This window comes from Pleurodeles waltl, chromosome 9 (genome assembly GCF_031143425.1).
Source record: "Pleurodeles waltl isolate 20211129_DDA chromosome 9, aPleWal1.hap1.20221129, whole genome shotgun sequence".
Taxonomy (NCBI): domain Eukaryota; kingdom Metazoa; phylum Chordata; class Amphibia; order Caudata; family Salamandridae; genus Pleurodeles; species Pleurodeles waltl.
The window spans coordinates 1,180,309,032-1,180,322,859 of record NC_090448.1 but is presented as its reverse complement, the minus strand read 5'-3'; the positions used below and the strand labels follow the sequence as shown (position 1 = coordinate 1,180,322,859).

General features: G+C 52.9%; 1 protein-coding gene across 3 annotated transcripts in view; it reads left to right on the top strand.

Annotated features, from left to right (window-relative positions):
- The window catches only part of LOC138260518 (uncharacterized), a 68,542-nt gene that overhangs the window by 39,272 nt on the left and 15,442 nt on the right, over window positions 1–13,828 (top strand). For all 3 annotated transcript variants that reach the window (XM_069209110.1, XM_069209111.1, XM_069209112.1), the window contains exons 3-6: window positions 3,703–3,841; window positions 8,283–8,404; window positions 12,598–12,708; window positions 13,697–13,803. In XM_069209110.1, coding sequence (XP_069065211.1) covers window positions 3,703–3,841; window positions 8,283–8,404; window positions 12,598–12,708; window positions 13,697–13,803 — 479 coding nt within the window. The remainder of the gene's footprint in view (window positions 1–3,702; window positions 3,842–8,282; window positions 8,405–12,597; window positions 12,709–13,696; window positions 13,804–13,828) is intronic.

Genomic DNA, 13,828 nt, shown 5'->3' with positions numbered 1-13,828 from the left:
CAGGTGTAGGCCAGAGTGTCTCATTGCCTCTGGGGGGGGAAGCTGTCCTTTGACTTCCTTCACGGCAGGTGCAGTGCCTGTGTTTCTCATTGCCTCTTTTGGGGGGGTGGGGCTGTCCTTTAATTTCCTTCAGGTGCAATACCTGTGTGCTATTGCCTCTTAGGGGCTGTTGGAGGCTGGCCTGGCTTGTAGTGGGTACCAAAGGTACTTACACCTTATGCGAGGTCCAGTTATCCCTTATTAGTAGAATAGAGGTGTTTCTAGCACCTTAGGCTGATAGAAGGTAGCTATGGCAAAGAGCTTAGGCTGAACTAGGAGACATGCAAAGCTCCTACTATACCACTGATATCATATGCACAATATCATAAGAAAACACAATACTCAGAGTTACTAAAAATAAAGGTACTTTATTTTTATGACAATATGCCACAAGTATCTCAGTGAGTACCCTCAGTAAGAAGGTAAGTAATATACACAAGTTATATGTACACAAACCCAAAACAGGTAAGTAAGAGTCAGAAAAGTAATGCAAACAGTTTAGAATTACAATAGGTTGCAATAGGTCTAGGGGCAACACAAACCATATACTCCAAAAGTGGAATGCGAATCACAAATCACGAATGGACCCCAGACCTATGGGAGCTTGTAGAGGGTCACTGGGACTGTAAGAAAACAGTCAGGGTGTCCCAAGATACCCCACCCCAAGACCCTGAAAAGAGCACAATAGTCGTGATAGGGGGATTCTGCAAGAACAACAAACACCAGCAAGGCACTGAAGGTGGATCCCTGGACCTGAGGACCTGCAAGGCGACCAAGTCCAAGAGTCACGATAGTGTCTTGGGGAGGGGGGGAGGGGTCAGGCAGGAGCCCAGAAAACCCCGGATGAATCCTCCGGGTGGAAGAAGCTTGGAATTCTGCAACAACGAAGAGGACTAGGAACTTTTCCTTTGGATGGAAGATGTCCCACGTTGCGAAGAAGGTTGCAGAAGTCTTCCCATGCAGAAATACCGCAAACAAGCCTTGCTAGCTGCAAGGGTCGCGGTAGAGGTTTTTGGGTGCTGCTGAGGGCCAGGAAGGACCAGGATGTCGCCCCTTGGAGGAGGAGACAGAGGGGGCGCTCAGCGCCTCGGAGAACCCTCACAGAAACAGGTAGCACCCGCAGAAGTACCTGAACAGGCACTTGGAAGAAGAGTGAACCAGAGTCCACGCAGAGTTACAAAAGAGGGTCCAACGACGTCGGAGGCCAACTCAGCGGTTTGAGCACTTTCAGGACGGAGTGCTGGGGACCCAGGCTAGGCTGTGCACGAAGGAAATCCTGGAAGAGTGCACAGAAGCCAGAGCAGCTGCAAATCACGCAGTACACAGGTTTGCAGTCTAGCGTGGGACTTACCTCCACCAAACTTGGACCACTGGACTGTGGGAGTCACTTGGATAGAGTTCCTGTGTTCCAGGGACCACGCTCGTCAGGATGAGAGGTGACCCAGAGGACCAATGATGCAGTCTTTTGGTGCCTGCGATAGCAGGGGGAAGATTCCGTCGACCCACAGGAGATTTCTTCTTGGCTTCTGGTGCAGGGTGGAGGCAGATGACCCCCAGAGCATGCAGGCAGGATGAGGCTCTACAATGTTGCTGGTAGTCGTCTTGCTACTTTGTTGCGGTTTTGCAAGCGCCCTGGAGCAGTCAGCGGTCGATCCTTGGTAGAAGTCAAAGAGGTAGATGCAGAGGAACTCTGGTGAGCTCTTGCATTCGTTATCTGAAGAATTCCCCAAAGCAGAGACCCTAAATAGCCAGAAAAGGAGGTTTGGCTACCAGGAAAGGAGGATTGGCTACCAAGAAAGGTAAGAGCCTATCAGGGGGGGTCTCTGACGTCACCTGCTGGCACTGGCCACTCAGAGCAGTCCAGTGTGCCCCCAACACCTCTGTTTCCAAGATGGCAGAGGTCTGGGACACACTGGAGGAGCTCTGGGCACCTCCCCTGGGAGGTACTGGTCAGGGGAGTGGTCACTCCCCTTTCCTTTGTCCAGTTTCGCGCCAGAGCAGGGCTGGGGGTTCCCTGAACCGGTGTAGACTGGCTTATGCAGAGATGGGCACCATCTGTGCCCATCAAAGCATTTACAGAGGCTTGGGAAGGCTGCTCCTCCCCAGCTCTTCACACCTAACACCCTCTCTCAGAGGAAATCCTTTGTTCTGCCTTCGTGGGCCAGGGCTGCCTGGACCCCAAGAGGGCAGAAACCTGTCTGAGGAGTTGGCAGCAGTGGAAACCCCGGAAAGGTAGTCTGGCAGTACCCGGGTTCTGTGCTAGAGACCTGGGGGCTCATGGAATTGTCACCCCTAATACCAGAATGGTATTGGGGTGACAATTCCATGATCTTAGACATGTTACATGGCCATGTTCGGAGTTACCATTGTGACGCAATACATAGGTAATGACTTATGTATAGTGCATGCGTGTAATGGTGTCCCCGCACTCACAAAGTCTGGGGAATTTGCCCTGAACGATGTGGGGGCACCTTGGCTAGTGCCAGGGTGCCCACACACTAAGTAACCTTGCACCCAACCTTCACCAGGTGAAGGTTAGACATATAGGTGACTTAAGTTACTTATGTGCAGTGAAAATGGCTGTGAAATAATGTGGACGTTATTTCACGCAGGCTGCAAAAGAAATGCTGCAGCCCATAGGGATCTCCTGGAACCCCCCTCCCCCCCCCCCCCCTCCATATACAAGGGAATTATATGGGTGTACCAGTGTGCCAATGAGAATTGGTAAATTTAGTCACTAGCCTGCAGTGAAAAATTTAGAAAGCAGAGAGAGCATAAACACTAAGGTTCTGGTTAGCCGAGCCTCAGTTATAGTTAGGCACCACACAGGGAACACATACAGGGCACATACTGTGACATACACAAGGGCTAAAACAACATACACACAGTGAAATATGGGGGTAACATGCCAGGCAAGATTACTTTCTTACAGGGGTTGTCCTTTGACTTCCTTCAGGTGCATCCCCAGTGCCTCATTGCCTCTGGGGGGGGGGTGGAGGGGGGGGGCCCTTTGACTTCCTTCAGGTGCAGTGCCTGTGTATCATTGCCTCTTAGGGACTATCCTTTGACTTCCTTCAGGTGCTGTACCTGTGTCTCTCATTGCCACTTAGGGGCTGTCCTTGGACTTCCTTCAGGGGTAAGTCAGTGTGTCTCATTCCCTCTTGGGGTGGGGGGGGTCCTTTGACTTTCTTCAGGTGCAGCACCAGTGTGTCTCATTGCCTCTTGGGGGGGCCGTCCTTTGACTTCCTTCAGGTGCAGTGCCCTTGTCTCATTCCCTCTTAAGGGCTGTCCTTTGACTTCCTTCAGGTGTAGGCCAGAGTGTCTCATTGCCTCTTAGGGGCTGTCCTTTGACTTCCTTCAGGTGCACTACCCATGTCTTATCGCCTCTTAGGGGCTGTCCTTTGACTTCTTCAGGTGCATTGCCTGTGTCTCATTGCCTCTCAGGGGGGGTCGTTTGACCTTTTTCAGGTGTAGGCCAGAGTGTCTCATTGCCTCTTTTGGGTGGGGGGAGGGGTGGAGGGCTGACCTTTGACTTCCATCAGGTGAGGCCCCAGTGTGTTGGATTGCCTTGGGAGGGGGGAGTTGGGCTGTCCTTTGACTTCCTTCAGGTGCAGCACCAGTGTGTCTCATTGACTCCTAGGGATGTCCTTTGATTTATTTCAGATGCAGCAGAGCACCAAGCCTGTAGTGCACATGGATGCGTTCCTGTATGAGGACAGCTTGGTCGACCAGCTGTGTGAGGAAGGGACGATGAGCCGGCACTACTGTTTGTCCTGTGGTTCTAGGAAGACGGCTCCCTTGGGTAGGTACAGTGCACCAGGCCACAGGGAAGGGCTTCCAGCATTGTATTAGGCCAAGTGGGTGGATGGCTGCTACTGCATCAGGTGATGGGTGTGCACTGCTAGTACTGTGCCAGGCCAAGAGTAGGCATGGTGCCAGGACCTGGGTGTGCATTGCCAGGAATGTGCCAGGCTGTGAAGAGAGACTGCGCCAGGCAGAGGGACACAATGCTTGAACTGTACCAGGCCACGGGGAGGAAATACTAGCTAGCAATGTGCCAGACCATGGGGAGGCACTGCACAAGGGCAAGGCGACGCAGTACTAGTTAGCACTGTGCCATGTCATGAGCAGGCTCAATGCCAGGCCTTAGATGTGCAATGCTAACACTGTGCGGGGCTATGAGAAGGCACTGCGCCTGGGCAGAGGGAAGCAATGCTAGCTCTGTGCGGGGCTATGAGACAGCACTGCGCCGGGGCAGAGGGAAGCAATGCTAGCTCTGTGCGGGGCTATGAGAAGGCACTGCACTGGGGCAGAGGGAAGCAAAGCTAGCACTGTGCGGGCTATGAGAAGGCACTGCGCCGGGGTAGAGGGGAGGAATGCTAGCACAGTGCGGGGCTATGAGAAGGCACTGCATCAGGCACAGGGAAGCAATGCTAGCTGTGTGCGGGGCTATGAGAAGGCACTGCACTGGGGCAGAGGGAAGCAGTGCTAGCACTGTGCGGGGCTATGAGAAGGCACTGCGCCGGGGTAGAGGGGAGGAATGCTAGCACAGTGCGGGGCTAGGAGAAGGCACTGCATCGGGGCAGAGGGAAGCAATGCTAGCTCTGTGCGGGCTATGAGAAGGCACTGCATCAGGCACAGGGAAGCAATGCTAGCTCTGTGCGGGGCTATGAGAAGGCACTGCGCCGGGGCAGAGGGAAGCAATGCTAGCACTGTGCGGGGCTATGAGAAGGCACTGCACTGGGGCAGAGGGAAGCAATGCTAGCACTGTGCGGGCTATGAGAAGGCACTGCGCCGGGGCAGAGGGAAGCAGTGGTAGCACTGTGCGGGGCTATGAGAAGGCACTGCGCCGGGGCAGAGGGAAGCAGTGCTAGCACTGTGCGGGGCTATGAGAAGGCACTACGCGGGGTAGAGGGGAGGAATGCTAGCTCTGTGCGGGGCTATGAGAAGGCACTGCATCGGGGCAGAGGGAAGCAGTGCTAGCACTGTGCGGGCTATGAGAAGGCACTGCGCCGGGGTAGAGGGAAGCAATGCTAGCACTGTGCGGGCTATGAGAAGGCACTGCACTGGGGCAGAGGGAAGCAGTGCTAGCACTGTGCGGGGCTATGAGAAGGCACTGCACTGGGGCAGAGGGAAGCAAAGCTAGCACTGTGCAGGCTATGAGAAGGCACTGCGCCGGGGCAGAGGGAAGCAGTGCTAGCACTGTGCGGGGCTATGAGAAGGCACTGCGCCGGGCAGAGGGAAGCAGTGCTAGCACTGTGCGGGGCTATGAGAAGGCACTACGCGGGGTAGAGGGGAGGAATGCTAGCTCTGTGCGGGGCTATGAGAAGGCACTGCATCGGGGCAGAGGGAAGCAGTGCTAGCACTGTGCGGGCTATGAGAAGGCACTGCGCCGGGGTAGAGGGAAGCAATGCTAGCACTGTGCGGGCTATGAGAAGGCACTGCACTGGGGCAGAGGGAAGCAATGCTAGCTCTGTGCGGGCTATGAGAAGGCACTGCACTGGGGCAGAGGGAAGCAAAGCTAGCACTGTGCGGGCTATGAGAAGGCACTGCGCCGGGGCAGAGGGAAGCAGTGCTAGCACTGTGCGGGGCTATGAGAAGGCACTGCGCCGGGGCAGAGGGAAGCAGTGCTAGCACTGTGCGGGGCTATGAGAAGGCACTACGCGGGGTAGAGGGGAGGAATGCTAGCTCTGTGCGGGGCTATGAGAAGGCACTGCATCGGGGCAGAGGGAAGCAGTGCTAGCACTGTGCGGGCTATGAGAAGGCACTGCGCCGGGGTAGAGGGAAGCAATGCTAGCACTGTGCGGGGCTATGAGAAGGCACTGCACTGGGGCAGAGGGAAGCAATGCTAGCACTGTGCGGGGCTATGAGAAGGCACTGCGCCGGGGCAGAGGGAAGCAGTGCTAGCACTGTGCGGGGCTATGAGAAGGCACTGCGCCGGGGTAGAGGGGAGGAATGCTAGCACTGTGCGGGGCTATGAGAAGGCACTACATCGGGGCAGAGGGAAGCAAAGCTAGCACTGTGCGGGCTATGAGAAGGCACTGCGCCGGGGCAGAGGGAAGCAGTGCTAGCACTGTGCGGGGCTATGAGAAGGCACTGCGCCGGGGCAGAGGGAAGCAGTGCTAGCACTGTGCGGGGCTATGAGAAGGCACTACGCGGGGTAGAGGGGAGGAATGCTAGCTCTGTGCGGGGCTATGAGAAGGCACTGCATCGGGGCAGAGGGAAGCAATGCTAGCACTGTGCGGGCTATGAGAAGGCACTGCGCCGGGGCAGAGGGAAGCAGTGCTAGCACTGTGCGGGGCTATGAGAAGGCACTGCGCCGGGGCAGAGGGAAGCAATGCTAGCACTGTGCGGGGCTATGAGAAGGCACTGCGCCGGGGCAGAGGGAAGCAGTGCTAGCCCTGTGCGGGGCTATGAGAAGGCACTGCGCCGGGGTAGAGGGGAGGAATGCTAGCACTGTGCTGGGCTATGAGAAGGCACTGCGCCGGGGCAGAGGGAAGCAGTGCTAGCACTGTGCGGGGCTATGAGAAGGCACTGCACTGGGGCAGAGGGAAGCAGTGCTAGCACTGTGCGGGGCTATGAGAAGGCACTACGCGGGGTAGAGGGGAGGAATGCTAGCTCTGTGCGGGGCTATGAGAAGGCACTGCACTGGGGCAGAGGGAAGCAATGCTAGCACTGTGCGGGCTATGAGAAGGCACTGCGCTGGGGTAGAGGGGAGGAATGCTAGCTCTGTGCGGGGCTATGAGAAGGCACTGCGCCGGGGCAGAGGGAAGCAGTGCTAGCACTGTGCGGGGCTATGAGAAGGCACTGCACTGGGGCAGAGGGAAGCAGTGCTAGCACTGTGCGGGGCTATGAGAAGGCACTACGCGGGGTAGAGGGGAGGAATGCTAGCTCTGTGCGGGGCTATGAGAAGGCACTGCATCGGGGCAGAGGGAAGCAGTGCTAGCACTGTGCGGGCTATGAGAAGGCACTGCGCCGGGGTAGAGGGAAGCAATGCTAGCACTGTGCGGGCTATGAGAAGGCACTGCATCGGGGCAGAGGGAAGCAATGCTAGCACTGTGCGGGCTATGAGAAGGCACTGCACTGGGGCAGAGGGAAGCAATGCTAGCACAGTGCGGGCTATGAGAAGGCACTGCACTGGGGCAGAGGGAAGCAATGCTAGCACTGTGCGGGGCTATGAGAAGGCACTACGCCGGGGCAGAGGGAAGCAGTGCTAGCACTGTGCGGGGCTATGAGAAGGCACTACGCGGGGTAGAGGGGAGGAATGCTAGCTCTGTGCGGGGCTATGAGAAGGCACTGCACTGGGGCAGAGGGAAGCAATGCTAGCACTGTGCGGGGCTATGAGAAGGCACTACGCGGGGTAGAGGGAAGCAGTGCTAGCACTGTGCGGGGCTATGAGAAGGCACTGCACTGGGGCAGAGGGAAGCAATGCTAGCACTGTGCGGGGCTATGAGAAGGCACTGCATCGGGGCAGAGGGAAGCAGTGCTAGCACTGTGCGGGGCTATGAGAAGGCACTGCACTGGGGCAGAGGGAAGCAGTGCTAGCACTGTGCGGGGCTATGAGAAGGCACTACACGGGGTAGAGGGAAGCAGTGCTAGCACTGTGCGGGGCTATGAGAAGGCACTGCACTGGGGCAGAGGGAAGCAATGCTAGCACTGTGCGGGCTATGAGAAGGCACTACGCGGGGTAGAGGGGAGGAATGCTAGCACTGTGCGGGGCTATGAGAAGGCACTACGCCGGGGCAGAGGGAAGCAGTGCTAGCACTGTGCGGGGCTATGAGAAGGCACTACGCGGGGTAGAGGGGAGGAATGCTAGCACTGCGCGGGGCACTGGGAAGCCATGCCAGCTCTGTGCTGGGCTGTGACCTCATTGTAGCGGTGGAAGGTTGTCGTAGATGAGGTATTGCTGGGGGGCTGCGCCAGGGCGAGGCACGGTTAGTCGTGCACTGGACCAGCAGGAGGCACGCCGGTAAGCCATGGGAGACTCTGCTCTAAGGCATATGTAGGCAGAGCTAGCCGTACCCTATGAACTGTGGGTAAAAGGAGAGACCTTTAACCCTAGTGATAGTGGTCGAAATCGGTTCCTTTTTATAACTACAGCCTCCCTATAGGTTTGAGGATTATTTATTCCAGGCAAGCGTAGGTTGGTGGTTTTGAAAGTTGGAGAATGTACTAATTTGTACCAATTATGTTTTCTGTAATAATGACCTTGTTTTCCCTTATTCTCTGTTTCTGCTTTATAGAATTCATCTCCCACTCTCTTTCACTGGTGGAGCTGAAATTTCTTTTCCAGCATGTGCTTCCAGACCTGACCGGCAAGATGCTGCTTGACGTTGGCTCCCGACTCGGTGCTGTCCTTTTTGGGGTAAAATAAGTTGTACTTCTTCAAGGCAATACTCCTATTTGTGTTAATGTATGCCTTTTCGTTTGTTACCAGTATTGTCTGTAACTTCCTTTATCCCTATGAATTCTAGACAGTCAGCTTCCCATAGTGCACTAGGGCACACTGTAGATTGTTGGTGACATAGGCCATGGTCAGCCTGCGAAGGCCACAGAACAATTACATCTTCCCAGAACAGGGTTAGTTGTGCTCTGTGATGATCCTAACTTATTGATACACACCCCCCAACTACGGTGCTTAAGGTTGTTTGGTGGCTCTGCAAACTGGGCCTTGTGCAACACCTTCCATACTTGACTCTCAAAAAAGGGAAGTAGTCTGGGTCACACAATATCAGAACTCCGCAGGCATTCAAGCAGACACATTAACTGACTTTGATTCCACAGCTGTACAAAATACCACACAATGCAATCCAGTATAAGGGCAGCGATCCTGGTTGTGGTTTTCCATTGTGGTGCTTCACTCTCGTATACCCTTGCGCTAATCCGTCTCTTGAGACCCTAAAGAAGCTCTTCCCCCCCCAAGCAACTGGGGCAGAAGCAAAAATCGGGCTCCGTTGCAGTTTTTGGTGCCCTACTAGTCAGATGCAGTCAGTTCACTTCTTTGAAAAGTTCTTAGCCCTGGTGATGCCATGGGTAATAATCCAATCTCTTGCGATCATCTAGTGCGCATTCAGGGGGGTGCCAAGAAAGCAGGTGCATCTCAGTGCAGGTGACGATCGAGGCCCAACTCACTGAGTGAGGTCTCATCAGAGTGCAGCCCTCGCAACATGGGCACATTGGGTGTGAGGTTTCTGCACCTGGCTGCCATCTGCCTCTCTGAAGCAGTAATCTGGGACAGACGAAAGGGCAGGCCTTGCCTAGAACCTTCCTCACCTGGCACAACAGAAGCGGCAGTCCCACCCCTGCCGTCAACCAAATGGCAGTAGTCAGGAAGAACTAACCAGTAGCTCCTAGTTAACATCTTCATGGAATTTCTAAATGTAGTCCTGTCTCTATCCTTATCACGTTAGTGCCGCGATTGCCACCCTCTAGCCACAGTAATGGTTTCAATACACTTCCAGTGTCTGGGAGGCTGAGCTCGTGCTCCAGGGTGTCGTGCAAACCAGTCGCATCTACAGTGGCTCGCACTGTTGAGTACTCTGACTCGCTCCCACGGGTAAACTGCTGCACACACTCGTCCCACACACGCGCGCTCTCACCCTCTCAGGCATTCCTAGAACAGCAGAACTATACATAAGAGGGTTCTGCAGGCCACACTCTGAGTGCCACAGATAAAATGCTCGGGTCACACTATCAATTCCAAAAAACATGGTATGCTGCCACCACCGCCCTCTGTCCACTATGAGGGCACGCTGAACACGCCTGTCCAGGACCAGTCAGGGACGGGCCAAGGCCTCTCTGCACATAATTTGACTGTCTTAATGCTATGCAATAAACAAGTCAGGATACCAGATGCACATGCAGTCAAGCACTTAGCGCAGAGAAAAACACTCATACACCGTGCAGATGGCAGGGTCATGCCTGCTTTAAGTTTCAAGTCCTGTCTTATTCCTGGCTCCTGTACACCACTTTGCCACACCAACTTTTTTAAAGCTTGTCAATTCTGGTGGAAAGCTCGAGGGCAAGGTCTCTGTTATATTTGTATAATGTAATTCACCTCTTTTCCTGGTTGACTGGCTGGAAGGGACGTCTCTGCCTCTGACACACAGGCCTTGGCTCATGCATTATGGTGACATTTGCTATTCTGGAAACCACTTTACAGGTTATGAGTCCGCTAAGACTCCTCTCAGGTTGAAAATATGTTGGACCACGTGATACCCCTAGTGTTTATGTTTGTCCTCCGCCATTGCCTCCTGTTTTGTTGTCCCTGCCAAGGACTTTCATAGAGTAAGTGGGTTGCAGGGCCTTCTCTACTGCAGCAGCGAACCTGTGGAATGCCGTCGCTGAGTCTATGACCAAGTATCTAGCCTCACATAGGAAGTGGAAAACTGCCCTCTTTCCACCTTAATGGTGCCTTTCCCTTGGCCCATCCTGACATTTTGTGTGTTTGATGCTTTTATGTAATTTTTATTACTTTTTGTTAGTGCCATGAAACGACTGGGTACGTGTGCTATAGAAATCAATTATACATACATGCAACATACAGGATCCAGAAAACTTGACCCATTGTTCAAAAATACCTCCAGCAGGATCTCTGCAGATCAGATAGCCGCGTGAACCACATGAAGTCATCAGATAATGCCGTGTGGATAGTGGGCTGCAGAATGCCTCTGATTTCCCCCTCCCTGTACAGTTCATCCTATTCTACAATAACCTTTCACTCCAGCTCTGTGAGACCTTCGCTGGTTACCGGCAGACACAGGAGAAGGCTTGAAGGTCTCTTGCATAAAGCTGTCTGTGCTTACAGGTTTCCAGACCTAGAGAATACGCAAATGCCAAGTGTCCTGTGGAAGTCCATGCGGTGTGGAATGGTCAGCCTGTGGTTCCCGTTCAAACAGTATGTGTTTGGAGGTAGAAGCACTTTTAGTCACACGCCCCCAAAAGTCAATACAGTTTCTTTAGAATTGCATATTAACAACACACAGCTTTGCTTTCAGTTTGTTAAATGAGCATATACCTTTCAAATACCTTGTGCAGCTTCAGAATTTCTTGCTTGAAATACAATATCCTCTCCAACAAATGGGTAGCCTCTTTGACCAGAATTGTGCCAAAATTCGTAGCCCGGTAAGGCACTTTCCCATTTTCTTGGCCGGAGTAGGAGATACAGGGTCCATTTATATCTCCCATCTTGCTGTGCACGTTATTTTGCCGCTTTCTGGGCACAAACCCCAACACAGAGAAATACTTCAATTGCATTATCTTACCATGTACCTCCTTATGTGTGCTGCTTCATTGCTCATCCCGCACATTGGCTTTCACGAGACTGGCTGTGACCTTGGCTGGTAATCTTTTCTGGAATCCACCTGGCTTCACCCTTCAGCTCAGTGACTATAAGCAACTTACTGCCCACCAAAGCCTCCTTTGCGGTTCCTTGTTCCCTTCCCCAGTTCCTCGAGCTTCGATATCGCTTCCATCTTGGGTCTTTCTTCTGTGTTCTCCAAACGCTTGCCCTGGCTGCGTAACTTGGCAGGTACTTCCTCTGTTCCCTACATCTCTGCTGCCTCCTCATCCATTGGGTGCGTCAGCCCTCCCTTGATCCATTTCCTGTCCGGCTTCTATTTTTGGACACCCAGGCTGTATCTGCTAACTCGTCTTTTCCAGCTAACCCACTCAACCCTTCTATCCCCCGCTGTAAGCTGTCTCGTCGGATTGATTCAACCATACTTATCCATATTGTGTTGTATTCATACACTCTCTTGAGGGTTTGTGACGCCAACCATTATGACCCGCATTCCACTTTTCGGCCCATTGTCCTCTTGCAACTTTGTCTCATCCGGCCAGTCTCTTTGCCAATTCACCATAGTAACTGTGTAAGTGACCACTTCTCCAGATGGGCAAACGAGATACCTGCCCCCCTTCACAGCCTTGCAGCTTGGGGAGTAGTTATTGTATGCAACCTGGTAGGATGCAGAAAACCCACCCACCGTCCTTGTTTCATCACTTGTAAGCCCCCATCCCTCACACCTCTTGCAGCTTATAAGTAAAAGTGATCAGCTGTCCTTTCTACTATTACTGATATAAGTGGCAATGCAAAGCTGAGTTGGTTCTCGCCGTATAATCAGTGGCTCCCCAATGTAATCAATATCCTGAATCATCTATTTGATAAATGCAGGCTAAATAATATAGTGCAGTTTGGTTCCTGAGTAACTTGTCTACAGCCATGTCCAGTGGGATGATTCTGTGTAGCCCTCTTACCCTCCCCTTGTCCTCTCATTAATCAAATGTTTCATCCATTGTTTTAGTATTCAAAAGTCCCCACGCCAGCCCACCACGCTGTGGCCCCTTTTGGTTCCTCTCGTCTAGGTGACTCAATAACCCTCCACCGATTCTGGTCACTGATCAATAAATAAAGGGAAGATCCAAAAATGGTGTCCCCACACGTATGCTACCACAGGTCCCTGCACACCTCTTTAAACTCTTTAAATAAATCAAACTGCTCTTTATGTTGAACCACAGACGGGAGACCGAGATAATCCGAGTACTTTTTCTCTACCTCAGGGAGCCCTGTACAGCTCTGCTGCCCGGCTCATCGGTGTGGAGATGAACAAAGAGTTTTGTGAGCTCCAAGAGAAGATGATCCACAAATACCACTTCACCGACAGGATCCAGGTAATGCAGAATGTGCACTTAGCGTCAGATGTGGCGCAGCATACTTCTTTAGGAGAACCTGGGACTACACACCTGGCGGGACAAGGGGGGCTCCTAACCTGGTATTCATAACCCTAAGAAGCTTTGTTCTGAGCTTAGGATCGTCGTGGGCCAGGAGTTCCAAGAGCTCGCTCTGGCCATCTTTTAGGAATCAGTTCTGCAGGTTTGGTTACTGATGATGCCTACTCACACTGTCAAGAAGTGGCCACAATAATCCTCTGAAAGAGACAGTTCTCCTTCATTGCATCCCCGCTCCTCCAGTTGCATGCTGTGTCAGTACTTCTAGTCAGATGCATTTGTTTTTTTCTGCATATCACAAGTCTTGAAAATGGCATCCCAGTCGCAGGATCTCTACTCTTGCTTGCTCCTTGTGTGGTAAACCCTCCATGGGCAGGAGTTCTCTCCACGGGCAGGAGTTCTCTCCACATGTTGACTAAATGCCTGACTTTGAAAAAACATGGGTTAGTCAGAAGAGTCCTGCAGTGCTGATGCAGGCAGGGAAGCTCGCCTAGCTTGCACCCTTCACTCCAGTGAGCCTCAGGGTCTCCTGGCGCCTCCTACTAAGAATGAGTGAAAGTGAACACAAGGAAAGAAATACGTTTCCCTGGATGAACATAGAGGTCTCGCCCTTCTTTAGATGTGAAGACACGTTCAACAGTAGTAAGCAGTGTCTTGGTTGCACCTCAATGGTCTCTCTTGCTAATTGCAAGGCAAACAAAATCTTTTTATAGTCATTCCTGTCCACCATCTTCTTTCTCTTATCTTGGTAAAGGCCAGAATACAAATAGCTCGACCAGCCTCCCTATCTGTTGTTTAGACCCTGCACAGGCAGAGGGGGCTGTAGAACACCCTCAGGTCAGTGTTGTTCATGCACTCTTGGATAGCCCTGCTTCCGCAACCCCACAATACGCTTAATGTTGTTTTTCTTCTCTGCTGTCCCCGTGTTCAGGTGCTCCACGCTGATATCTGTACACAGGCGTCCCTTCTTCAGGATGCAGATGTGATTGTGCTGCACAATGTCTTCGAGTATTTCCTGGACGAGAAGGCACAGACCAGGTAATGACAGCTGCTCCCTGGACCC